Below are 25,092 nucleotides of genomic sequence, written 5' to 3'. Positions count from 1 at the left end.
TGTAACTTACACTTATGTTGCCAATTAGCTCAATTGCTCGCTTAGCCTGTGAGAAGCAGTGGGATCCATCATTCACACTCCTTCTATTGGAGGGTCGTGGCCTAACTGCTTAGAGCGTCGCCCCTGGACGCATGGACCTCTGCGCCTGCGTGGGTTCGCATCCCGGCTCGGCTACCTTTTGTGGTGATTTTTTTTCGGGCCCAAAATGCATGACCATTTTTTTTTTAAACTGAAACTATTGTAAGCTCCCTGGCAACATAAGTTACAGCAGCTGGTATTTATTGGCTGGCAATGGGTTGGTGGGTCTCCCACGTGAGTAGTGACCAGGACCAATCCTGCTTAACATGAGGTGTTTTCACAGTAGTATGCCATAAGGCCAACTAGGACATGAAATTTGATGTTTTAAGTAGTACATATCATTTTAGCCCAATTTTGACTGCTGTCTAATGCACTTTTTACTTTGAATTTGGTCGGCACTCAGTTCAGCCATTAACGGGAATAGACGTCCAATCTATTTGGTAGTGCGGTAAAGAACACCGCCGGTTCCAACTCTCCTCCATGTCGGAGCAACACTACCACAACCAGACCCGATGGGACGACGGACAAAAACGTCTACATTCGTACGCCTCTCGGCAAAGGTAGGTCGAACGCCATTCAAAAAAAAAAAGATATAAATGCCGATGATCGTGGTGTCTATGCATTTGTTGCGGCAGTCTGTGGTACTGGAAAGGCGGAATGGAAGGCCACCACCGCTCGAACGGATGGCCACGGATGGGCTTTTAGCTCCGCCGCGGTCCGGTGGCCTCCGACCGGACCTCTGCCCACCATTCGTCCCACCGCCGGCGACCCGACGTGACCACGGACGGAGGCAATTTTGGCGCCGGGGTCATCTGCGGGGACCAAACATTCCAAAGGTCAGCCACCGTCCGCAATGTCGGGGGCGCGGAAACGTTTCACCATCGGCCCGGCCACTCCCTAGCCGGACACCCAGCTGTGCGTGGTGGTCTTCACCCCGCGGGTGAAGCCCGGATGGCTGGCCACGGGCTCAAAGTTGAAGTCCAGCGCGTCGCCGTCCATCAGCGTCTCGTGGAGGACCGTGTCCATGTCAAACTCAAACTTCTCGATGGACATGTCGTCCAGGTCGCTGGGCAGTTTCTCCAGGTGGGGGGGCGGCGCCACCGCCATGCCCGCCGTGCTCGCCCGCCCGTAGCCGTTGGTGTTGAGCGGGCAGAAGACGCCCGGCGGGCACAGGTGGCCGTAGGGCAGCTGCGCCGGGTTCTTGGCGCAGGGCGGACGCGCCGCCATCCCTCCGCCCAGAGACGCCAGCAGGCGGCCGTTGAGTGGCGAGGGCCGGGGCCGCGGGTCACCCCCCGCCGCCAGTTCGGACACGCGCCGGGCGGCGGCGTAAGGCCGGGACCCGGTGGCGGCCGTACCCGCCGAGGGCGGGAGGTCCCCGTGCCGTTCGGCGTCGGACGTGAGCAGCTCCTTGAGGAGGCCGGGCGGGCCCCGGCCGTACGCAAAGGGGGCCTCGGCCTCCGCCAGGCCCCGCACGGGCGACATGCCGTCAATCCCCAACTGCCCGTACGCGCACTCGCGGTACTCGGGCTGAGGCTGCGACGCCGTGGCCACGGCGGGGGAGCCGTACGAGGGGTACCCGCCGGGGCCGGCCGACATCATGGGGGAGGGCGAGGAAGCGGGGTTGGCCCCGCCCCCGCCCGCCTGGGAGCTGGCGGGCGACAGCAGGTTGAAGCTGTCCAGGAGGTTCTCCACGGCGCACTCGGAGCCGCGTCCCAGGGAGCCGGCCATCTCCGAGAGGCTGGGCAGGGCGCCGGCCATCTTGGGGTAGCCCAGGTGCGCCTCGGCCTGGGCCTCGCCCAGCTCGTCCTCGGCCACGAAGGGCGACAGGCGCCCGCTGAGCGTGCTGGCGTTGGAACTGGCGCGGGGACGGAAGGCGTTCCAGGCGTCGGGCTCCTCGTGGCCGGGGCTGCCGGGCCACTTGGCGTAGGAGCCCGCCGGGCTGTCGGCGGCGGCGGCGCCGACGCCATTGCCACCGTTGCCACCCTCGGGGCCGCCTTGCAGCGACAGCTGGGGGAGCAGAGAGAGACAAATCGAGCCACAGCTACGGAAAGGAAAGGTACGGCGGCGGGCTAGCTGGCGAGACATTTCAAATCAAGCGTTAACACATACCTTTTTCTTGGCAGCGCGTCCTCGGCTCTTGGCGAACTTGCCGTTGTTGTTGTCCATGGAGGCGGCCCGGCGACGGGGCGACTTGCCGCTCTTGCCGCCCTCGGGGTTGAGCATCCACCACGAGCTCTTGCCCGTGCCCTCGTTCTGGACGCGCACAAAGCGGCTGTGCAGCGACAGGTTGTGGCGGATGGAGTTCTGAATGATTCCAAGAAAAATCAATCAGTCATTTTTTGAATAAAAAAGCCTTACTATACTATGTCGTTTTTTGAAGTAAAAAGCCTTACTATACTATGTCGTTTTTTGAATAAAAAAGCCTTACTATACTATGTCGTTTTTTGAATAAAAAAGCCTTACTATACTATGTCGTTTTTTGAATAAAAAAGCCTTACTATACTATGTCGTTTTTTGAAGTAAAAAGCCTTACTATACTATGTCGTTTTTTGAATAAAAAAGCCTTACTATACTATGTCGTTTTTTGAATAAAAAAGCCTTACTATACTATGTCGTTTTTTGAATAAAAAAGCCTTACTATACTATGTCGTTTTTTGAATAAAAAAGCCTTACTATACTATGTCGTTTTTTGAATAAAAAAGCCTTACTATACTATGTCGTTTTTCGAAGTAAAAAGCCTTACTATACTATGTCGTTTTTTGAATAAAAAAGCCTTACTATACTATGTCGTTTTTTGAATAAAAAAGCCTTACTATACTATGTCGTTTTTTGAATAAAAAAGCCTTACTATACTATGTCGTTTTTTGAATAAAAAAGCCTTACTATACTATGTCGTTTTTTGAAGTAAAAAGCCTTACTATACTATGTCGTTTTTTGAATAAAAAAGCCTTACTATACTATGTCGTTTTTTGAATAAAAAAGCCTTACTATACTATGTCGTTTTTTGAATAAAAAAGCCTTACTATACTATGTCGTTTTTTGAAGTAAAAAGCCTTACTATACTATGTCGTTTTTTGAATAAAAAAGCCTTACTATACTATGTCGTTTTTTGAATAAAAAAGCCTTACTATACTATGTCGTTTTTTGAATAAAAAAGCCTTACTATACTATGTCGTTTTTTGAATAAAAAAGCCTTACTATACTATGTCGTTTTTTGAATAAAAAAGCCTTACTATACTATGTCGTTTTTTGAAGTAAAAAGCCTTACTATACTATGTCGTTTTTTGAATAAAAAAGCCTTACTATACTATGTCGTTTTTTGAATAAAAAAGCCTTACTATACTATGTCGTTTTTTGAATAAAAAAGCCTTACTATACTATGTCGTTTTTTGAATAAAAAAGCCTTACTATACTATGTCGTTTTTTGAATAAAAAAGCCTTACTATACTATGTCGTTTTTCGAAGTAAAAAGCCTTACTATACTATGTCGTTTTTTGAATAAAAAAGCCTTACTATACTATGTCGTTTTTTGAATAAAAAAGCCTTACTATACTATGTCGTTTTTTGAATAAAAAAGCCTTACTATACTATGTCGTTTTTTGAATAAAAAAGCCTTACTATACTATGTCGTTTTTTGAAGTAAAAAGCCTTACTATACTATGTCGTTTTTTGAATAAAAAAGCCTTACTATACTATGTCGTTTTTTGAATAAAAAAGCCTTACTATACTATGTCGTTTTTTGAATAAAAAAGCCTTACTATACTATGTCGTTTTTTGAAGTAAAAAGCCTTACTATACTATGTCGTTTTTTGAATAAAAAAGCCTTACTATACTATGTCGTTTTTTGAATAAAAAAGCCTTACTATACTATGTCGTTTTTTGAATAAAAAAGCCTTACTATACTATGTCGTTTTTTGAATAAAAAAGCCTTACTATACTATGTCGTTTTTTGAATAAAAAAGCCTTACTATACTATGTCGTTTTTTGAAGTAAAAAGCCTTACTATACTATGTCGTTTTTTGAATAAAAAAGCCTTACTATACTATGTCGTTTTTTGAATAAAAAAGCCTTACTATACTATGTCGTTTTTTGAATAAAAAAGCCTTACTATACTATGTCGTTTTTTGAAGTAAAAAGCCTTACTATACTATGTCGTTTTTTGAATAAAAAAGCCTTACTATACTATGTCGTTTTTTGAATAAAAAAGCCTTACTATACTATGTCGTTTTTTGAATAAAAAAGCCTTACTATACTATGTCGTTTTTTGAATAAAAAAGCCTTACTATACTATGTCGTTTTTTGAAGTAAAAAGCCTTACTATACTATGTCGTTTTTTGAATAAAAAAGCCTTACTATACTATGTCGTTTTTTGAATAAAAAAGCCTTACTATACTATGTCGTTTTTTGAATAAAAAAGCCTTACTATACTATGTCGTTTTTTGAATAAAAAAGCCTTACTATACTATGTCGTCCGCAGTACACTCCACAAACAGCAAAGAATGAAAAGTAGCCAATCTGGCCCGGTTTTTACTAAAAACGGACGTCCGATCTGTCTGAAGCGGGAGGGGGCGGAGGGGGGGGGGGGGGGGGGGGGGCGCCTTTATTCCTTTGGCTTTTCACTCTTTTTCTTAATGGTGTTGTGCAGTACGGTTGCTGGGCGACAAGTATTTTTGTGCCGGCGGTAAGTGGGGCGGAAGTAAAGCACTGCAAACAAATGAGCAATATTGGCCAAAGGTCTGGCCAGCAAAGCGCGCCACAAGGGAAACAAACGCCACCCTCTTGTCACCCCACTAACATTTTCCACTCCATTAAAACAACGATAACAACAACAACAAAGATACAATCATTTTGCCTTTGAAAAAGCAAAATGGTCGGTCGGCGCTCAGAGGCCAGTCGCTTTCCCTCCTTTCAAATGTCAGCTGGTTGGCGGGCGAGCGGGAAAATCCCCACGCTGCACCAAAAACCACAAAAGCTGCAAAACCCCCAGTAGACTTTGTCGCCACTTTGACTCATTCTCAGCCTTCAAAAGGGATCCGTTCGGCAACAACATTTTTTGGGGGGTTTTAAAATGCAACCGACGTCATAGAAACTGAGTAATAAGAGAAACTGGTAATGAGGCCCGAAAGTCGGTCAAAATCAACAAGAAGTGACCCGCATCTACCGTAAAAGTGACCCTTTCTTTGTTTCTTCCGGCTGCTGAATTGTCAAAAGCCACAGCGCCAGAGTCTTGTGACTGGTCAACATCCGACCCAGTTTGAGGAATCTGGACATTCCGGCTAATCACGGTGTGCAAAGTTCAATGGTAATCGCGTGCGTGCGTGCGTGCGTGCGTGCGCGTGCGTACGTTCCTACGTTGCTACGTCTTGCTATCTATCTGTTGGGAAAGAGTAGAGACACAATCGGCATTCCTTTCCAAAAGCCAAGGTTTGGCAGCAACGTGCCGTGCCGCCAAGGACACCCCCCCCCACCCCACCCACTACTTTTCAAGGCACGCTCTTTCCTCCAGCTCGGGGGTGTCCGTCCACCGCTCTCTGACTGGCAAAAGATGAAAATATGGTGGAATCCGAGCCGCCAAAGAAGCTGACATTCTGTAGCGCTTCTCTACTTCAACACTAGGTGGAGCTCGTCGGGTTAACAGTGCCTCTATTATTTTCAGTCCACGTAGAAGACGCATTTGACTAAAAGAATTTTTCTTTTTGCCGGTCGCCACGGAAACCTCGGCGGCCACGTTGGCAAGCCGCCCCTTCCCGTCAGGCAGGAAGTTGACTCCGCTTCCTGTGCCTGCGCGCCGTCACGTGATCACTTCCTGGCATTTGGAAAATGCCCGGAGCGAGCGAGCGAGCGACTGACATTGACTAAGTGACTGGTTGGCGCTAGAGCCAAAATGGCCGGCGTTGACCAGGATAGACTTGCCATTGTTTACAATGGACGACACTGGACGTCAATGAACAAATGTATTAGCCCAAAATCTATAAGTACCCTTAAACTAAGAGGATAAGATCCACAAAGTAGCAAAAGTCAGCCAATATGAACAGGTAGTGGCCATAAGTCTTGGGCATTTTTTCCATTGTTTCCATTTTTTCCAATTGGTCCAATTTTGAAGTCCGCATGAATGCAGCACGCATATTGTCTCCCAGCAAGTCCAGACAGACAAATGACAGCCTTTCCTTCTTTCTGTCTTTTTCGTTTTTTTTTCTTCCAAGGGAGCAAAAATTAGCTTGCAGCTTGTGACTTCATCCTTTCTTTCTTTTTAACATTTTTTTTTTGGACATTCTATTTTTAAAGAGTGACTTTTGCTACGTCTTTGGGGAAGCGTTGGAACAGTGGGCCGCTTGTGCGCTCGCTCCATCCCGAGGCCACGCGTGGCGCTATTTTAACAACGGACGCCTTTTCTTTTACTTTCTCGGCCCTCGTGTACGGCACGTGAGAATCCAAAGACCGAAAGAGAGAAAGAGAGAGAGAGAGAGAGAGAGAGAGAGAGAGAGAGAGAAAAAAGATTCCACCCTTGGACGCATGCCATTTCCTTTGTGCCTTTACCACGGCACCCATTTCCCGCCCACTTTTATGCGGCGTTGACACGAGTTTAGCGCCGTTGTCACCAACATGTGGTTTTTTGTGTGGAAAAAAAGCCTTACTAGACTATGTGGATACTCCAAATAATACTTCAGGACATTACAAAATAATGAGTGAAAAGTGAACATAGTCTTTCAGTTTTTCACCATTCATATTTGTTATTTTTGCCAATGAGCCTGTCTTAAATTGCTCCCAAGTGAACAGGAAGTGACCTGTTATACCGGGGGGGGGCGGACACCTGGCTTATCTTCCACTTCCCGCCGCAGGAAGAGCTGGCCGTGGCCGATACGGACGGCGCTGAAAGGCGGGGGATTGAAAAGTTTCGACTAATAAGTCTGCCCAAAACGGACTCGCGTTACTCAAGTGAAGTCGCCAGTGTGTGTGTGTGTGTGTGTGTGTGCCCATCTGAACCCACCGATGGGGAATACGTGGGCACGCACACACGCACACACGGACAGAAGTGGAAGCCACATTTGATCCCTTTATATGACTTAAGTTGACAAATGACACACACACCGCCTTTAGTCATCGATTAGTTGTGAGGGTCACTTTTTTTTGTCTGTGTCAGGTCCAGCAAGTATTTGGGATTTTTTTTCTTCCTGCGGGGTAGCCAGCCGATGACACCCCCCCCCCCCCCCCAACCCGGGAAAAGCCCAGCCAAGCAGACTGTTTGCCACTTGTTAGCTCCGAGTTGCATAAGAGGAGCTTTACTGGAATCGGGGAGCCGCGGGCCAAAGTCTGGTGCCACTGGTTAGTCAGCGGAACTGTGAGCCACTGTGTTAGCGTTGTGGCGGGGAGGGGACGGCGGGAGGGGACGGCGGGAGGGGACGGCGGGAGGGGACGGCGGGAGGGGACGGCGGGAGGGACCACGGGAGGGACCACGGGAGGGACCATGGGAGGAATCCAGACAGTCAGTTAGCTAGCTAGCACATTACTTGGCCCTGGTAATTAAAGCCCTACTGCTGGCAAACGCACAGACGCCACGCCACGCCACGGCGGGCAGACACCCGGCCCGACATTCCAACACATGGAGCTTTCCTGTCTGTCCCCCTCCACCACCACCACCACCACCATTACTTCTGCTTTCCTTTCCTACGTGTTTTTCTCTAGACGGCATATTTGGCTAATCTAATCAAGAGTTTAAAGTCAGACTATGACTTCACAGGGAATTTTACTCCATTGGACTTTGCTGAGCCACAACGCACGCACGCACGCACGCACACTCCTTTTCTTGACAAATAAAACAACAACAACCAAACAGGCGCCAGAAACCGTCTTAGCCACCGTTGCTCTCTTTGTCTTCATGTCCTTTTTTCCCCCAATAAAGGCCATGCTTTTATGGGGAAATGCTCCATTTGCCAACATAGGAAAGTGGAAGAGCATAAACCCCGCCTCCAGAGTGGATTGCGCACGTAAAAGGAAGCCACATTCAAGACTCTTTTGCCCAAAGCGAGCAACCAATTGGCTGCTTTTCAGCCTCAACCGCCGTCAAACACAAGCGCCGTCCCAAAGCTAGCTGCCCCCGTTCACAATAAGGCGGGAAGCCAAACCACGTGGCGTGCGTGGTTGGCCCCGCTCGGCCCGCCGAGTCACAATTGACAGCGGGGTCACGTGACCCAATCGCTCGCTTTCGTCCCGGCCCAGTCGGCGGGGGGGCGTGCCGACGACCGGGGGCCGCTCGGTCGCCGAACCCGCTCGGAACGCCGTGTTTCTCCGCACTTTGTTTGGAGGCGTGGGAGGGAAGAGGAGGGGGGGGGGGGGCTTGTTTACCCCCGGCCCGGCCAGGAATGCCGGCCGGCCGGGTCGGGAGTGCGCCGCGTACACGGGGGACGCGGCCAAAGGCCACCCCGGCCGGGCCTCCCCGACCCCCCCCCCCCCCCCCCCCCCCCCCCTACCGGCCTTGCCATCCCGTGACGGACGGCTTCCTTTTCATCCGGGCTTTATTGACTTTGCGGCAATTAGCCCGGAATCACGTGTCGGCGTGGCCGTTAGCCGGACTTGACTTTTTCAAAAAGAAAGCCACCCAGTCAGTCCCCCAGATTTCCTCAATGACCGACTTTCCAGTGCGTGAAGGCCCCATCTGCGCCACCTTTCTTCTCATCCAATGCAGTCGTCGCTAAATACGGTCGCCAGACTAAAGTTCACGGCAAAGTTGTGGAGAAGTTTTTCAAAGGGCCCCGGCTCAATCCCGCGACCCATGGAGCGGCGTCCAAAGTTGGCCCGTCGCGTCCCTCCAAAGCAAAAAGTCGAGGGTCCTACCTTCCATCCAGCCGAACTGTTGCTGTCCCCCTTGTCCTTAAAGTAAGGCACGCTCTTCACCATCCAGTCGTAGATCTGCGACAGCGTCAGTCTGTTCTCCGGAGAGCTCTCGATGGCTTTGGTGATCAGGTCGGCGTACGACATGTTCCCCCAGGCGTTCCTCCGTGACGAGCTGCCCTTCCTCTGAGCCGCGACGCCGCTGGAGGAGACGGCGGAGGCGACGGCGGAGGCGACGGCCCCGGGTGAGGACGAGCCGGCGCCCGGCGTAGAGATCAGAGCCACTTGTTGCTGCTGCTGGATTGGTGGACCGGTGAGATGATGAGGATGATGATGATGATGTTGTTGATGATGATGATGAGGAGGAGGAGGAGGAGGATGCTGAGGATGCGGCTGATGGACGCACGCCTCTTGACACTGGAACTCAAAGTCCTCGTTCTCCTCCAGAAGGCCCAGGTTGCTGAGAAAGTCGCGACCGGCGGGCTCCCGCTTGACCGACGCGTCCGAGTCGCCCGGGTGGACCGACAACTCCGGTCGGGGAAGAGGCCAGGTGCACGAGCGGGGTCGGGCCAGCGGCTCGAAGTCCGGGTCCACGTCCACCGAGTGTGCTTCTTCTTGTTGTTGTTGTTGTTGTTCCGCCATCGCCGAGCCGGGACGTCTCCAGTCCAAGGAGAAAGTAAAAGAAAGAAAAAAAAGTGCACGTCGACTTACATGAGCTTTTCACATCCCCGAACGATTCAAATGAGCTTTTGGGACGGGGTTCGACCGGGGGGAAGGGGACAAGCGCTGCCGCCTGTTGAATGTGAGCGTCCGTCCAGCGTGTGAGCACTTTTACTGGAAGTGGCGTCGACGCCAAAGGACACGCCCATCGCTGATGAACACCTGACGCGCGCCAATCAGCGCCAGCTACCTCGTCGGGGGAGGAGGGGCGACCTCTTTTCATTCTTTTGGCCCAGTCAACACAAGAGGGCACCCAAAGGTTGCTCGCAAAAACAAAACAAAAAAGAAAAAGGCAAAAACGACAACAAGCCATTGCTCTCCCGGTGATCCATTTCAAAGAGGGAAGGAAAAAGTCCGGTGCAAACTCAAATCAAAATAAACCTTTCAACTGGGGCCACTGCAAACTTTCCCGGCCTCTATCAAAATAAAGCAGGGGGCGTTCGAGCAAGACTTTCAGGTTGACCCAAGGAACATAAAGCACGCTCCTACCCCCTAGTGGTAAACCTTGCAACTGCCCAGTTCCAACTGTGTTAAGCGTGGATCAATTTATACCGATTGGACAAGGGAAAACGAGTCAGATGATTTATGAAACGTGAAAGAGAGAGAAAAAAATGGAGTCACCGTGAAGCAGTCTGCTGCTCTCTGGTGGCTTTTCACCACTATGACAACCAAAGCCACCATCTCTCGTGTGGATTCTTCAAATGGAAAAACTGTTATTATACACATTTCATTCGAAAAACACTGGTTTATTGGCACAAAATGACGCACCAAGACGTCCCGTGTCGTCCCAAATAGCGTTTTGGCTGACCCGTCTGTCGGATGTGCCCCGAAAGGCGCCTGTCTCCTCGGGCATGCCCGCACACGTCTTGGCGGAAAAAAAGGCTTTGGCAGTTGATTTTGAAGGAGCACTTACTTTTACTAGCTAAGGAGTGGCCCAGTGGAAATGTTCTTTTCTCCCAGGTAGCTGACGCTGGAGAGATAAGGAGCGATAAGATCTCTCGTCGCTCGCCTTAGCCCAGCTCGGCGGTCCACGTGAAGGCAAACATGGCCCTCCATCCCATGGTGCAAGCCATCATTGACTTCACGGCGGGAGCAGCAGGTAAGTTCCTGGGCAAATAACATGGGAATTTGGTGTCCATTTTGCAATATTTTGAGTTAAAAAATACTTCCATGCAACATAAGACGTCAGTGACAGCAATAGTTGGCAACTTCTAAGTAAATGATTGATGATTTGAATCTCACACTTCAAGTTGAATCTAAATCTTACACTGAAAGCAATTTGAAGCTTAATTTTAAATGTGCCACCTCAATCTCAAAATGGCTTTTTTGGTGAGTTTTATGGTCATCATTTTACACCCAAATCCAACCTGTATCTCAAATCTCATCCACAATTTCAAGGTTTTTTTTCTCCACAGGCGGCACGGCGTGCGTGCTGAGCGGGCAGCCGCTGGACACGGTCAAGGTGAAGATGCAGACCTTCCCCGGCATGTACCGGGGCCCCGCCCACTGCCTGGCCTTCACCTGGAAGCGGGTGGGCCTGCGCGGCCTGTACAAGGGCACCGCCCCGGCGCTGCTGGCCAACATCGGCGAGAACTCTGTGCTCTTTCTGGGCTACGGATTCTGCCAGGATGCCATCCGCCGGCTGGCCCACGTGGACGCCGGCCGAGAACTCAGGTAGGGGGACTTGGGGGACGTCGGTCGGATACCACCGCAATGCCCATTCCGTTTTAATCTCCGACGGAGCAGCGACGTGCAGAAAGCCACGGCCGGATCTCTGGCCTCCTTCTTCTCGTCTCTGGTGCTGTGCCCCACCGAGCTGGTCAAGTGCCGCCTGCAGGCCATGCTGGAGATGGAGGCGTCGGGCAAGATGGCGCGGGGACAGCAGAGGTGGGTGCGTGGTCGGTCGTCGACAGCCGTCGACAGGCAGGCCGCGCCCGTCCTCCCGCTCACAAACGCCCGTCTCGGTCGGGCGGGAAGGAAGGGTGTGGACGGTGGTCAAGTCGGTGCTGGAGAGAGACGGGCCGCTGGGTTTCTACCAAGGGCTGACGTCCTCCCTGGTCCGGGAGTTCCCGGGTTACTTCTGCTTCTTCGGAGCTTACGAACTCAGCCGCTCCGCCTTCGCCCGTCACATGGGGACGGACAAGGAAGGCATCGGTAGGTCGTCCGGCCAGAGTGCCCATAAGTCCCAAAAGTCTGTTTCCGGAGCCAACCTCCGCCATTGGCAGGAACGCCGGCGCTGATGCTGAGCGGCGGTGTAGCCGGCGCTTGCCTGTGGCTGGCCATCTACCCCATCGACTGCGTCAAGTCCAGGATCCAGGTGCACTCCTTGGTGGGGAGGCAGGAGGGCTTCGTCAAGACCTTCCTGGGCGTGCTACGCAACGAGGGTAGGCGGACCGCCCGGGCCGCTCGTGAGCCGCCGCGGGATTCTCAGGCTGGGCTTCTCGCAGGCGTGGGGGCGCTTTACTCGGGCCTGAGCACCACCATGATCCGCACCTTTCCCGCCAACGGCGCCCTCTTCTGGGCTTACGAGTTCACGCGCAAGTGGATGATGGAGGCGGCGGGGGCCTGAAGCGGGGGCCTGAGGCGGAGGCCTGAAGCGGGGGCCTGAAGTGGAGCCCATCCATGGCTCTTTGCTGGCTTCAACTTGTTATTCCTCCGTACGCGACGGAGCTACCTCGCCAAAGTCACCCCGACTCTTTTGTGCTGTGAAATATTTTCGACATCTTTTAAGATTGTCAAATGAAAATGGCCAAATAAACCGTGACGACGGTGAAAGTGGATTCGTTGTCTTTTTTGACTTAGGTTGTCTACTTAGTTTTGAAATGGAAAACCTGCCTTACTATCTACGGGCATTTTATAAGGTGACGAAGGGAGAGGCAGGCCAGTGTCGGTTTACGTCAGCCAGCCGCGGCGTGGATTATTCATGACTGACCCGGTGACTAAGCAGCTAAAGCGTCCCCGGTGTCCTATGGGGCCCCGCCCCCTCAGGTAAGGCCCCACAGACCAGCGATTAGCGCGGCACGGACGACATGGCGACGCAAGGAAAGCTGGAGATCACCTCGGCGGACGAGGCGCAAGGTGACCTTTGGTCCTCCCGCTATTGGCCGTGATTACGCCGAGTCATCTTATTATTCTGGCTGAGGTAGACAAGAGCTCGGGCAAACTGGGCTGCTTCGGATGGATCTTGGTGGTCATTTCCCTGCTCTTCATCGGCGTCACCTTCCCGCTGACCATCTTCATGTGCGTCAAGGTACGACGGACGCGCGGACCAGTAGCCAATAGCCCACCAGAACTTAGGAAATACTCACGGCGCACTGCATCCTTGGTCATGGCCGACTCCGGCGCCGCCTTCCCCCGTCTATCCTCATATCTATCGGAAATGGATTTGCGACCAATCAGGCTTCCGCAACCACTTTATCCCTAGCATACATTCCAACGTTAGCCGTGTAAGCGGCGTGATGCAAACACAATTCCCAAAATGCGACTAAGTTTGACTGTAGAAGCATGAGAGAGAGAGTGGATCTGTAGGACAATAAAATGTATTTGCTCCGCCCCTCCATACAGATAGTTCAGGAATACGAGCGCGCCGTCATCTTCAGGCTGGGTCGGATCATCGACAGGAAGGCCAAAGGACCGGGTGAGACGGATGGAACCGGGAACATGGCTTTTTTTTCACCGTCTCTTCAACGTCTCTTCAACGTCTCTGTCTTTCTCCTCTCCAGGACTTTTCTTCGTCATCCCTTGCACGGACGACTTTGTCAAAGTGGACCTGAGGACGGTGTCCTTTGACATCCCGCCACAAGAGGTATGAGACGGCCGCGGCCTCGCCGTTGACAGCACATCCGGCCGGCGTCCACGCGCAGGTCCTGACCAAGGACTCGGTGACGGCGTGCGTGGACGGCGTGGTGTACTTCCGCATCCGCTGCCCCATCTCCTCGGTGGCCAACGTGAGCGACGCGCACTCGTCCACGCGCCTGCTGGCCCAGACCACGCTGAGGAACGCGCTGGGGACCAAGAACCTGGCCGACCTGCTGGCCGACCGAGAGGGCATCTCGTTGGACATGCAGGTGGGGGGGGGCCGGGGGTCAGACGAGACCTTCTTTTGGGGCCGGGGGTCAGACTTCGTTCTTCCCCCCCGTTAGCAAACGTTGGACGAGGCCACGGACGCCTGGGGCATCAAGGTGGAGCGCGTGGAGATCAAGGACATCAAGCTGCCTCAGCAGATGCAGCGGGCCATGGCGGCCGAGGCCGAGGCGGGACGGGAGGCCCGCGCCAAGGTGAGTGCCGCCAAAAGGGGGAAGCGCCGGCGCCGACCGACTCCGTCCGGCAGATGATCGCGGCGGAGGGCGAGATGAAGGCGTCGCGGGCCCTGAAGGAGGCGGCCCTGGTCATGGGCGAGGCGCCCTCGGCCATGCAGCTGCGCTACCTGCAGACGCTGGCCGCCATCGCCGGCGAGAACAACTCCACCGTGGTCTTCCCGCTGCCCATCGACTTGCTGCGGGGCTTCCTGGATGGGAAGTGACCCGGGGGTTCCGTGTTTTTCTTGACAATAAAAAGGAAGTCACCACTGGCTTATTTCTCCAACAAAGACGGATCAGTCACTGGCGGCCATTGCCGGCCCGAGGTCCAAAATGTCTGTCCAGTTTTTAAAAAAGAGGAGGTAACCGGTTTGCTTTTTGGTCCTGGCGAGAGGTGGTGGTGGTGGTGGTGGCTGGTGGGCAAAATCTTGACGGCGAGGAGAGAACCTCCGCCCCCAGAAGCCAGGGCGCCGGCCGGCTCACTGGTGGCAGGAGTGCGGGCGGCGGGCGGGAGAGTCGGACGCCTGGTGGACGGGCGAGCCGCTCGGCGAGCCGCCGGGCGACATGCGGGGGCTGAGCTCGCCCGTCTGCAGGCGCCAGAGGAGCTCCTCGTTGGTGCGACTCAGACGTTTCTTCTCCGTGCTCTCCTTCTCCACGTGCACGTGAAGGTTGGCGTTTTCCTCCGAGAGTTGCCTGCAACAAATTAACATGGAATTACACGCCGGAAGACATAAAAATTCCCCCAAAAGTGTGACGGTCACCTGGACACGGCCAAGTTCTTGTGGATGCGCTCATTGAGGTCCTCGTTCTGCTGCTGCAAGAGCTGCACTCGCTCCTCCAGTTGAACGTTCTTTTGGGCCTGCTCAAAGACACGAGAAGGCGGCGGGCGCAACTTGAAATTCTTCCCGTAGCACGTAGAGCCGCCCACTGGTATACGGGACGGAAAATTCAAATCCTACTATTTGCTCCAACTCGGTGATCTTGAGATCCTGCAGGTGGATCTGCTGGTTCTTCATCTCCAGGACCTCCTTCAGGCTCTTCAGGTCCTCCTCGATGTGTTTGTACGGCGCCAGCGCGTCCTGCAGAGGGCGTAGCGTCGGTCGGTGGGCTGGTCGACGGCTGGTCGGTGGGCTGGTAGGGGGCTCACCAACCACTCACCACTATCTGCTCGTCCGTGCTCTTGCGCAGAGCCTGCTCGAAACGTTCCGCTCGGTCTCGAAGGCTTCGGTTCTGGAAGGTCAGCGTGTCCACCTGATCCTGGAGCGGGAAATGGACGGACATCCGTCAGCGTCAGGTCACCCGTTCCAAGAGGGAGGGAGCAAAACATGGCGACCCCCCCCACCGCCCCCCACATCTCCTCACCTGCAAGGAAAGGCGGATCTTCTCAAACTCCTCCTCCAGAGACTTCCTCTGCTGCTGGTGAGCCATCGTCAAATCTGACAATCGACGCGGGTTAGCGTCGGAGGCGGGCCCCGCCGCCGAGGGGCGGAGCAAAGCCACCTACTTTTGACGGTGCGGGCGTGCTCCTCCCGCAACGTGGCCAGCGTGTCGTGATGGGTCGCCTCCATCTGGCCCAGCGACGCCTCCTGCTTCTCCTTCATCTCGTCCATCTGGCGGTGGCGAGAGGGAGGAGCATTCTTTGATTGACCGGGAATACTCTTACGTTTTGAAATTAAAAACGTCCCCAAATGTCCACCTGTTGACGCTGCTGCACCCTGAGGTCGTGGAGTCGCTCCCGCTGGAGGGCCCGGAGGTCGCGGGCCTCGGCGGCGTGGCGGGCCCTCAGCCGCTCCTCCAGCGCCCCCAGCTGGAGGCGCTGTTGGGCCCGCAGAGCCCCGAGTTCCGCCCGGAAACGGCGCTCCGCCGCCTCCTTCTCCCGCTGCAGCTGCTCCCAGTGGGACACGCTGAAAGCTAACAGGCGCTCACGTGGTCAAGTGCTCGCGGCGGACGCCTGGCCTACGCCATGGCCAATCCATTTGAGGTAAGGCATTTGTTCCCGTGCCGCCCACCTCAAATGGATTGTCCGTCGACGGTCATTTTGAGGGCCGGTGACGACGTGGTCCCTTTTTGATCCACTTACCCACTTCATCCCTGATCCGGGCGAGCTCGCTGGCCAGTTCCTCCTCCCTCGCGGCCGCGCTTTCGCTCTGCAACACAAGGGTGGGAAAAGATAGGATTCCTCCATTAAAACAAGGCAATGAATGAAGAAGAGGCTTTTATGACTAGTCAATCGTCAATTTTGAGCTGGCCAAGGGTACACACTAGCCTTTCCTCCTCAAATTTCAGCTGACTTGCTGAAGGCTAGCTTCTAAATCCCCAAGGGCAAAAATGTATTTTTTCCAAAGCGGACGTCTGACTATCCATACTTTTGCCTGGTATCCAGATACATGCCTGGCCTGGTTTATCATCTCCTACTTGTGAGCTGACTTTTCAGCGAAGCCCCCACACCACCGCGGCAGAAATCACCAGCCGGCGTTTCCTCCCTTACCGGCGCGACGGGAGCATCTACGCGATGACGCTCTGGCGGGGTGGCGAAGCGGACTGTCAAACCGGTTCGAATTCGCTAAAGAGAAGAAAAAGGCCCACCCTTTGACGTTCAGCGCGCCTCCGGGACAAGAGCGCCGACGCCCCGTGCCGACTGCAGCATCCGTTGGCCGGCTAGGATGTGGGAGGGAGGTGATGCGCGAGAGGAGGAGAGGAGGAAAGTGGTGGGAGGGAGCGCAGGAGGGGGGAAAGCCTCACCTCATCTATTGCGAGCATCTGGAACAAAGGCTGGGCGGGGCTGGGCGGGGTGGGCCCGGGCCGGGCCTAGTTTTTTTTCTTTTAACCCTCTCACCTCCTACCACACTGGAGACACTGGCTGTTTTGCGGGGGCCGGTTTTCAGCGCCTCCTTTCTAAAGCTATCCTATCCAAGCGTGTCACTCCTCAGACACTTCAAGCAAGCTACTTCCCATCTTTTTTCTCGCTGTTCACCCCGGCCACCCCACAAAAACGTACACGCGTCCGAGCGACCGTCCGCCTGGCTTACCTGGCGGCAAAAGTGCTGCGTGGCGACGGAGAAGACGTCGGAACAGAGCCAGGCCCGGGCCAGCTGCGCCTGCAGGCCTCTTAGCCGGCGGGCCTGCTGCTCGCAGCGCTCCCTCAACAGCTTGATCAGGGCCCGGTCCGCTTCCTGGGAGCGCCCGGCAACGGCAACGGCGGCGGCGGCGGCTAGGAAAAAAACAAAAACGCCCCGGAGTCAGGATGGTTGCTACCGGAGTCGGTAGCCATGGCAACTGCGCGGGAAGAGAACAGCGTCATGAAATGATGAGGCACTCACCGGGGGATTGAGGCTTGGGCGAAACCACTGCACTTTTCAGGGGGGACGACTTGAGGGCCGAGGCGGTTTGGGACTCCTTGGCGCTCTCTCTTCGCAAAGCTGCCACGGGAGAGAAATCAAAAAGTCATCCACCAGATTACCAATTTGACATCATCCTCTTTTTTTTTTTACACTGGCGACAGAACAAAGACATTCATTATTCATTCCATTTGCAAGGATTCATGAGCTCGAAAAAATGTTCAATTATTAACCAAGACATAAACCGCAAGCAATCTGCAATTGACCCACAGGGGGCGACATAACTGCCGTTTCTGCTACGCATCACTATGGTCACCGGGTGACAAAACATTTAGCGCCGACGTTTAAAAAATCCGCACTACCTCCGCCAATTCGGACATGGACGGATGGACAGATGGACGGAGGGACTCACACTGAGGGCCGCGGCAAGCGTAACTCTCGCCGGACATGGACGACAAGCTCCTCACGAAGGCCGCGCTTTTGGCGGAGAAGCCCGGGGGCCGCAGACCGCTCTGGCCCCACTTGGCCGGCGGCTTCCCGGGAGAACTCCCTGGACCGGGTGGCCCTGAAACAGAGAATGAATGAGTGAGGAAGTCAGCCAAAATCATCAGTAAGTGACCCCAGGTCAACGGGAAGGGAGCCCTAACTGCGCCTAAATGACCTCAAACCCACAAGCGACGCCAGATTTTCTCACCCGAAGCTTGCCCCGGCACCCCGGGAGCTCCCGGCGACGACTTGCGAGCGGGGGCCGCTTCAAGTCGGACTCCGGCGGCGGGTTGTCTGGTGACGGCGCCCAGGCCCAGCTGAGGCCTGCTTCCCCTGGACGGCCGCTGCCAACCAAAAGAATGAAAAAGAATTCATCGGAACCCGCTTCAAAAGCACAACTCTAGGTGGATTTATTTGCATTTTAAAAGACGGTCGGTCCTACCTCCCGACTTCCTTCATCGTGTCCGGGTGGATGCACGTCACCCCGTTGAGGGTTCTTGCGGACGGAGGTGATGATTTTCGGATGGATGTTTTTGTTCTTCGGGAGAGGGGGAGGAGGAGAACATCTTCCCACGTCGCCCTCTTTTTGCAGGGGAGCCACGGGTTTGGGGATCCCGCTGCAGGCCGGGCCCGGCTTGCCCACGGCCGCCCGGAGGCCCGGGACCTTGGCCGGAGAGACGGGAGGTCGGCCAGAGTTCACCCAGGGCTTCCGGCGTTCCACACTGGAAGCTCGAGAGGCGTCAAAGGAGAGCTGCTTTTTGGCCGTGTACTCCGAGGAGAGCTGCTTCAAGCTCCTCTCCACAGAGTTGTTCTTTTTTCTCGGGGACTGATCAAAGGAGCCTCGTTTCTTCACTTGGATGGATTTGGCTTTTCCGGGGCTCCCGCCTCGGGATACCGGGACCCCGTTCGGGACGCCGTTCGGGGCGCCGTTCGGGACGCCGTTCGGGACGCCGTCCCTCGCCGCTCGGCTCTTGCGCTCGTTGATCCGGTTTCGCTCCCGCGTGGCCGACGGCCCGTCCCCGGCGGCATTGGAGTTGAGATCCGGCTGGGACGGCCCGGAGTTTCGGGCGGTCGGAGGCGGATCCTCGGCGTCCCCGGCGCGCTCCCTCAGCCCCACAAAGTCCTCGGCCACGTAGGCCTCCAGCTCCTGGCACTCCAGCATCTCGAACTCGGCCAGCTCGGGGTCGTCGCACGGCGAGTCCGTCCCCCGGACGAGCGGCCGCGACGGAGCGCCGCTCGCCGGGACGTCGTTGGCGTTCCCGTCGGAGGGCGCGTTGTCGTTGCGCGAGGGCGGAGCCGGATCGCGCATGGCCGCCTCCTCGTTCCTTTCCATCGGGACGCCGTCAGGTCAACGAATGCCACGGGGCAGATGTTTACATTCAAAATATGCGCCGTGCGCCCTCCGGACCTGCGGGGGGCAGACAAAGACAACAGGTGGATTTTTTGGTGATTTTGTTAAAAGTCCCCTTCTTTTTCCCACCGTGAGGAACGAAAACCAAGAGAGCCCGAGGTCGTGTTCAATGTCCGTGGCCGAAAACCATTTTGAGCCGTGTTTGCATTCAGTGTCATTTTGGAAAAGATAACGGTCCCAACGCGACGCCTTCACGACACCCGGGGGGCGCGGGAAATTAATGATCCGCCGCCTCCGCCGCCCCTCCCCCTCCGTAAGTGTCGGAAAGCCTACCTGCTGAAATGGAGCGTCTATCTGGTGCTCCCCTCAAAAGAGACGCTCGGGCCGCCCGAAAGGCTTCAAGTCGTCGTGGATTCTGCATCAAACAAAAAATAACGACATCGATGGAGTGAATGGTTGGCACGCTCGACGTAAGCCTCGTGAAATATTGAGGATGCAAATGGAGGCATCCCTTCTTGGTATCTCCTAATTGCTCCGCCTTCTCGTCACTCGGCAGATGAAGAAAAATCTTTGCAAATACAAAGCTTTGAGTGGCCCAAAACCAACAAAGTAAACTCGAGCCACTTTTCAGCCTATTAAAGCACCCATTTTATACCACCATGCCGTAAAATGTAGTAGGACGCTCATCCGCCTCACCTGCAACATTCCTCCCTTGCATCATTAGAGCAGATATGGAAATATGAATAAAAAGGATGTTCTCACCCAGCAAGTGGAAGACCATCGGCATAATCGCTCCCAATCGTGATGAAGATGCGCTCGCTGGCTGGCCAAAGCATCCCGCGAAAAGAAAAAAAAGCATTTCAAGCGTCGGGAGGAAGAGGAGGAAGAGGAGGGCTGATGAGCAACGCCCACTTGTTCACGTGCGTCCTCTGGTGTTCACAGGCGGTATTTCAGAAAAGTCCCTGGCCTTGGGATGTAGAATTTGGAAAATCGGATCTCAAAGTTGGGGCCCGTCACTAGAGCGTACTTCACTTTTATTGATTTGAAATTTCATGGAACTTTTTTAAAGTACTGTAATTGAGAAAGTTGATTAAAATGACAAATAAAAAAAAAGTATAGATAGAAAAAGTACAAAATGGACAAATGAGACAAACACGAAATAAGAAATACAAAATGAAATGAGGTCCTTACTTCAAACGGTACAACTGATGCGCAAACCTCCCCCCAAAGTGGCCGCTATTATCGAAGGCGGCAGGCGTCCAATCCATTTGCGCTGGCACGGAGGAAATTTCTGGTGCCGCTTCAAAAGGAACGGACGCCGACGAGTGACAAACTCGAGTTCAAAAGGATAAGACGCCTGCGTCCGCCTGCGGGTTTGCTTCTTTTTGAGTGGGACTCAGATTTGGTCTCCCCGCCCGTCCAGTTGGCACCCGTTAAGCTTGTCCAGCTTCCCTTGCACGCTGTGACGGAAGCCGTAGCTCAGGTAGATCAGCAGACCTGCCAAAAACAAATGACAAAATGACGGAAAAATAGGGATTATCACAGGGATTATCACCATTCATCTGCCAAAATGTGATGAAACCGTTCTACTAATTGACATTTGACCATTTTGGGCGATTTGAGCGTTCCATTGAGGAGGCCATCGCATGTGGCGTTGTAGTACCACCAATCGGCCGCAAGGTGCCTAACGAGCGAATGGGCTCAACAGCAATCACGTAGGACACACACAACAATTTGTCCCAATATCACTATTATCCATTGCATTATTATACTGATATGATTGTCCAAAAAGGTAAGGAATAACACAATATACACACTCTCTGAGACTCTAGGTTGAATTGAAAAATATGAATATGTCATACGCACCGATACACATGCAGGTGGCGTAATGCAGGTACGGTCCTGTCAGGAGCTGGATCATCAGGTAGGTGTTGATCATCATGCTCACCAGAGGCATGAAGGGCACCAGAGGGACCTGCGGGGGGTTTAGGGGAGTGGTTTAAAGCTCAGCGCGTGGACTACAACAACGTGGCCGCCCTTACCTTGAAGCTGAGCTTGGTCTTGTTCTGCGGTTGCCTCCACACCACCGCCGTGACCACCACGCTGACCGCCGCCACGCCCGACAAAAAGGCGGGAGTCCACGCCGCGTGCTTGACGGTCACGGCCACCACGCTAAAGAGGAGCGCCAACGCCACTGCCGGCCACATTCGCCATCAAGCACGCCGCCGTGGCGCTTGCGGTGGGGACGGCGGAGCCGCCACTCACCGAGGATGGCGGTGCAGATCACCACGGCGAAGCCGGAGCGAGGAGTGGGCTCCTTGTCGGGTCGGAGAAGCAGCCAGCGCACGGTGGCGCTCAAACTGTTCTTTTTGCGCACGCCGACGTCCCCCTCGGTGTCGGCCTCCTCCGCCCCACCGCCGCTCACCTCGTAGCTGGCGATCCTGTCCGGCTTGTACCTGGGGCGGACGGCGTTTTACCGGGAGGCGGATATTAATGGTGCATTTGCAAAAGGGACTACCTGAGCACCACCACGCAGGCGGCCACCACCGTGTAGGCCAGCAGAGCGCCGATGGACATGAGATCCACCAGAACTTTCAGGTTGAAGAGCAGGGCCATGGTGGCTGCAGGCGGGGCGGGGGGAGGGGGCGGAGCAAGCCATCCTTAAAATGTCGCTCGGTTCTGTCCGCTCTCGCCTCGCTTGGCCTCACCTGCGATGAAGCCCGACAAGACGGTGGCCACCAGCGGCGTCTTGGTGCGCTCGTTGACGTTTCTCAAGAAACCGAAGAGCAGGCCGTCTTCCGCCATGGCCCACACCACTCTGGGCATGGGGAACATGGCCCCCAGCAAGCTGTGGGGGACACGACGGGACAGGACATTAACAAAAACAAAAACAAAAAAAAAGGCATCGCCAAAGAAAAGGCGGCCACGTGGCAACCATCCGGACGACACCGGGACCTGGTGGAGAGGGCGCAGAGGGAACCGGCGGCCACGGCGTCGGTGGCCACGGGCCAGCCCACGTGGTCAAAGGCCACGGGCAGCGGGCTGCGCTCGTCCAGCAGGTAGTAGGGCATGAGGGCGGTCAGGGAGCCCGACACGCCCAGGTACATGAGCAGGCAGATGAGCAGCGAGCTCACGATGCTCACCGGGATGGCCTTCTGCGGGTTCTTCACCTCCTCGCCTGTTGCCAAAAAAAAATAATCATCCTAATCAAACTTACTATTATCACCTAATCAAACTTACTATTATCAAAGACAGCCACAATGGCAATAAGGCAAACTCCCTGAAAATGGGTGCCTTTTTTTTAGTCATCTGACCAAGTGTGTGAAAATCTGATGACAATGGATTCAAACTGACCTGAAGTGGCAATACATTCGAAGCCAATGAAGGCGTAGAAGCAGGTGGCGGCCCCCGAGAAGACCCCCGTCCAGCCGAAAGGCATGAAGCCCCCCGCACCCAGACCTTTCTTGAGATACAATTGAGCCGTGGAACTAAAAGAAAAGACTCATCGGATGAGGGGGATTTTTCTCTGCTACCCCACGTATTTCAACGGGATGACAACATGGCAAAGACGTCATCACGTGTACGTTTTGGCTCACTTGGCGGCGGCGAGGACCTCGTCGGGGTTGACGCTCCAGTTTTTGCGGTCGCCCTTCAGCACCCCGCCCACCATGACGAAAATCAGAACGGCCATGTTGATGCTGGTGAACACTTTGCCCACCAGCGCCGACTCCTTGACTCCCAGGCAAAGCAGGCCTGCAAATATCAGTCCATGAACGACAGCTCCAACAACGGATCGGCCGGCCGGCCGGCCGGCCGGCGCGCTCAATGGCAGACGGCCGGCGACGATCCCGCCGAAACGGACCCACCCGTTAAGATGACCACGAGCGCGACGGAAAAAAAGTCCGGGTATTCTGCCAGCGAGTGGGAGTTCATGGGGACGTTGTCCACGCTCCACTTCCGGATTGGGCCTCCGATGAGCATGTCGAAGGTGGTGCTCCACGTTTTGGCCACGCTTGACGTACCTGCGCGCAAAAATTTGGGGCCAAAGCAAAAACACTTTCCTAACGAGTCCATACTTCTCCAAAATGATGCTACATTTCAAATGGATTGGATAGCCTACAAAAAAGGAAAATCAACAAATCATATAAAAGTTGCACTTGAGCACATCGCAAGCCCGGCCAACGGTATAAAAGGATGCGACTTATGGTCCGGAAAATACGGTCAAGTCGAAATAGGGTCGTCGTTGCTTTTTGTAAGCTAAAGAAGACAAAATTACCGATGGAATAGGAGATGAGGAGACTCCAGCCCGTGACAAAGGCCAGCAACTCTCCGGCCGTCACGTAGGTGTACAGGTAGGCGGAGCCGGTCTTGGGCGCCCGGGCGCCGAACTCGGCGTAGCACAGGCCGGCCAGGATGGAGGCCACGGCGGCGATGAGGAAGGACAGCACGATGGCCGGGCCCGAGTCGGCCTTGGCCACGCTGCCGGCCACCACGTAGACGCCGGCGCCCAGCGTGCTGCCCACGCCCAGCACCACCAGGTCGCAGGTGTTGAGGCAGCGCGACAGCCGCGTGTCCTCGTCGTTGGGGTCCACCTCCTTGACGCGGCACAGGCGCCTCAGGGACGCCCGGATCATTGCGCCTGCCGGCTAGCTGCTGCTGCTGCCTTCTCGCCTGTCCAAAGACAAGAGTCGAGTCAGCCTACTTCCTTAAAAAAAAACAAAGGGTCACACGACTTGATTTGTATATGGTGGCGACCACTGACCGCGATAGACCTTCCAATGGAATTGGACATGGCTAGCGCAGTCAATGGCAGCCAACGAGTCAAGACCTCAATTTACATTTATCATATGTATACATACAAAAAAAAAAATATATACTTCACCCCCGGACAGGCCGCAAACCGAATACATTAGGATCGATACTTTTGAAATAGAATATCATATACTGACTCAACATTTCAGTAATTAGGAGTTTTCAACAAGTTTGTACAAAGTCGGGCTCATTTGTATTCATCCTTACGATAACTAGTGCCTAGCTAGCTAGCCAGCTAGCGTCATGTTTTGTTATTACAACCTAATACACAAAATTGCTATTGTTGGACTTTTGTCTTACTTGAAACTACTTACCTTACTTTTGACATTAGACAAACCAAGAAGATTTTGGTCTTATTTTGACAGTGAGAAGGAGAAGAAAGTTTTGTTGGCGCCCTCTTTAAGAAGCAGAGCCCACCTGCGAAAGTTACTTTAATCACCAATCCAGTAGACATTCGACGAAACCTACAAAAAAACATACAACGTGTCGTTCATGTGACAGCAACTAATTTGTTAGTGAACTTGCATTATGGGCTACTGACAGCAACAGTCTCGGGGACGTTCCGGTGGCGTTTTGGTTGATTTAAATCGTTTCAAAGCGGCTAGCGTACCGTTAGCCCTCATGCTGACGTTCAGGCAAAACCGTCTCGTGTTTCGTTCCTGCACTTTCGTCATTTGTCAAATCCGTTCGTAACGTATCAATAAAAGCCCAATTCGACATTTCCAAGCTGCGGCGTAGGTCAGTGAAATTAATAGATATATGTCTTCACATTTTGGCCTTTTTTAGGTGATAATTCTAAATTAGCGAAAATGGGGAGACCGGCATCAATTCGTATGTTTTTATTCTTCACACGCACCTTCTTCAATATAACCTCTATTACACATTGTAATGCCGTTTGCTATGGGCCTGCACTTTCGACATTTTACCAAAAGAGGGCAGTACCGCTCATTTTTCTTTTTTATAGTTTTGTTTTGAATAAAGCTTTTGCAGTAAGACGCCCAGTTTGATCACTGATTGGACTCTGCTGGTTAGAGGGTGCTGAAGTAATACATTTTGATAACCTTTTCAAGACCAAAATATACTACATTTACCCATCGTTAGAAATGTGATTTGTACTTACACAAACGAAAGTCTCAGGCATTCAAGGGTCAGTTCATCTTTCTTTGAGATCTTCCGTGGG

The 25,092-nt window shown here is 53.7% G+C and overlaps 5 protein-coding genes across 10 annotated transcripts; 2 read left to right on the top strand and 3 right to left on the bottom strand.

The window, feature by feature from the left end:
* Positions 1 to 330: 330 nt before the first annotated feature.
* Positions 331 to 10,011, bottom strand: foxo1a (forkhead box O1 a). The gene is made up of 3 exons (XM_077722185.1): positions 8,911 to 10,011; positions 2,188 to 2,382; positions 331 to 2,085 (listed from the first exon to the last, which is right to left on the bottom strand). Exons 1-3 carry the CDS (start codon positions 9,547 to 9,549, stop codon positions 976 to 978), a joined length of 1,944 nt encoding a protein of 647 aa, XP_077578311.1. The 5' UTR covers positions 9,550 to 10,011; the 3' UTR covers positions 331 to 975.
* A 231-nt stretch (positions 10,012 to 10,242) lies between these two features.
* On the top strand, positions 10,243 to 12,396 carry slc25a15a (solute carrier family 25 member 15a). 4 transcript variants are annotated; one of them, XM_077722193.1, is made up of 6 exons: positions 10,243 to 10,726; positions 11,043 to 11,301; positions 11,374 to 11,514; positions 11,609 to 11,781; positions 11,853 to 12,011; positions 12,075 to 12,396. In XM_077722193.1, the coding sequence occupies exons 1-6, from the start codon at positions 10,672 to 10,674 to the stop codon at positions 12,194 to 12,196; spliced, it is 909 nt and encodes a 302-aa protein (XP_077578319.1). In that variant the 5' UTR covers positions 10,243 to 10,671; the 3' UTR covers positions 12,197 to 12,396. The 4 variants fall into 4 exon arrangements, with proteins under 4 accessions (XP_077578319.1, XP_077578317.1, XP_077578316.1 ...); XM_077722191.1 differs by having other exon boundaries at positions 11,605 to 11,781; XM_077722190.1 differs by having other exon boundaries at positions 11,374 to 11,781.
* A 163-nt stretch (positions 12,397 to 12,559) lies between these two features.
* On the top strand, positions 12,560 to 14,202 carry stoml3a (stomatin (EPB72)-like 3a). Its single transcript, XM_077722194.1, has 7 exons — positions 12,560 to 12,705; positions 12,774 to 12,877; positions 13,192 to 13,264; positions 13,350 to 13,432; positions 13,491 to 13,694; positions 13,770 to 13,904; positions 13,958 to 14,202. The coding sequence occupies exons 1-7, from the start codon at positions 12,657 to 12,659 to the stop codon at positions 14,147 to 14,149; spliced, it is 840 nt and encodes a 279-aa protein (XP_077578320.1). The 5' UTR covers positions 12,560 to 12,656; the 3' UTR covers positions 14,150 to 14,202.
* mtus2b (microtubule associated tumor suppressor candidate 2b) lies at positions 13,149 to 20,018 on the bottom strand. 3 transcript variants are annotated; one of them, XM_077722177.1, is made up of 15 exons: positions 19,863 to 20,018; positions 19,434 to 19,515; positions 18,192 to 19,157; positions 17,958 to 18,093; positions 17,676 to 17,828; positions 17,246 to 17,344; positions 16,955 to 17,136; positions 16,006 to 16,072; positions 15,622 to 15,836; positions 15,430 to 15,535; positions 15,288 to 15,361; positions 15,084 to 15,182; positions 14,885 to 15,004; positions 14,687 to 14,787; positions 13,149 to 14,618 (listed from the first exon to the last, which is right to left on the bottom strand). In XM_077722177.1, exons 3-15 carry the CDS (start codon positions 19,080 to 19,082, stop codon positions 14,405 to 14,407), a joined length of 2,457 nt encoding a protein of 818 aa, XP_077578303.1. In that variant the 5' UTR covers positions 19,083 to 19,157; positions 19,434 to 19,515; positions 19,863 to 20,018; the 3' UTR covers positions 13,149 to 14,404. The 3 variants fall into 3 exon arrangements, with proteins under 3 accessions (XP_077578303.1, XP_077578306.1, XP_077578304.1); XM_077722180.1 differs by having other exon boundaries at positions 17,249 to 17,344; XM_077722178.1 differs by having other exon boundaries at positions 14,687 to 14,784; positions 19,863 to 20,017.
* A 99-nt stretch (positions 20,019 to 20,117) lies between these two features.
* On the bottom strand, positions 20,118 to 24,733 carry LOC144200203 (high affinity cationic amino acid transporter 1-like). The gene is made up of 12 exons (XM_077722186.1): positions 24,227 to 24,733; positions 23,377 to 23,771; positions 22,967 to 23,122; positions 22,697 to 22,853; positions 22,455 to 22,588; positions 22,056 to 22,278; positions 21,809 to 21,948; positions 21,619 to 21,721; positions 21,366 to 21,556; positions 21,143 to 21,294; positions 20,967 to 21,075; positions 20,118 to 20,597 (listed from the first exon to the last, which is right to left on the bottom strand). The coding sequence occupies exons 2-12, from the start codon at positions 23,732 to 23,734 to the stop codon at positions 20,497 to 20,499; spliced, it is 1,824 nt and encodes a 607-aa protein (XP_077578312.1). The 5' UTR covers positions 23,735 to 23,771; positions 24,227 to 24,733; the 3' UTR covers positions 20,118 to 20,496.
* Between the last annotated feature and the right edge of the window lie 359 nt (positions 24,734 to 25,092).

Source organism: Stigmatopora nigra, chromosome 8 (assembly GCF_051989575.1).
Source record: "Stigmatopora nigra isolate UIUO_SnigA chromosome 8, RoL_Snig_1.1, whole genome shotgun sequence".
NCBI lineage: Eukaryota > Metazoa > Chordata > Actinopteri > Syngnathiformes > Syngnathidae > Stigmatopora > Stigmatopora nigra.
The sequence above is the reverse complement of the archived record's forward strand: the minus strand, read 5'-3'. Positions and strand labels throughout refer to the sequence as shown.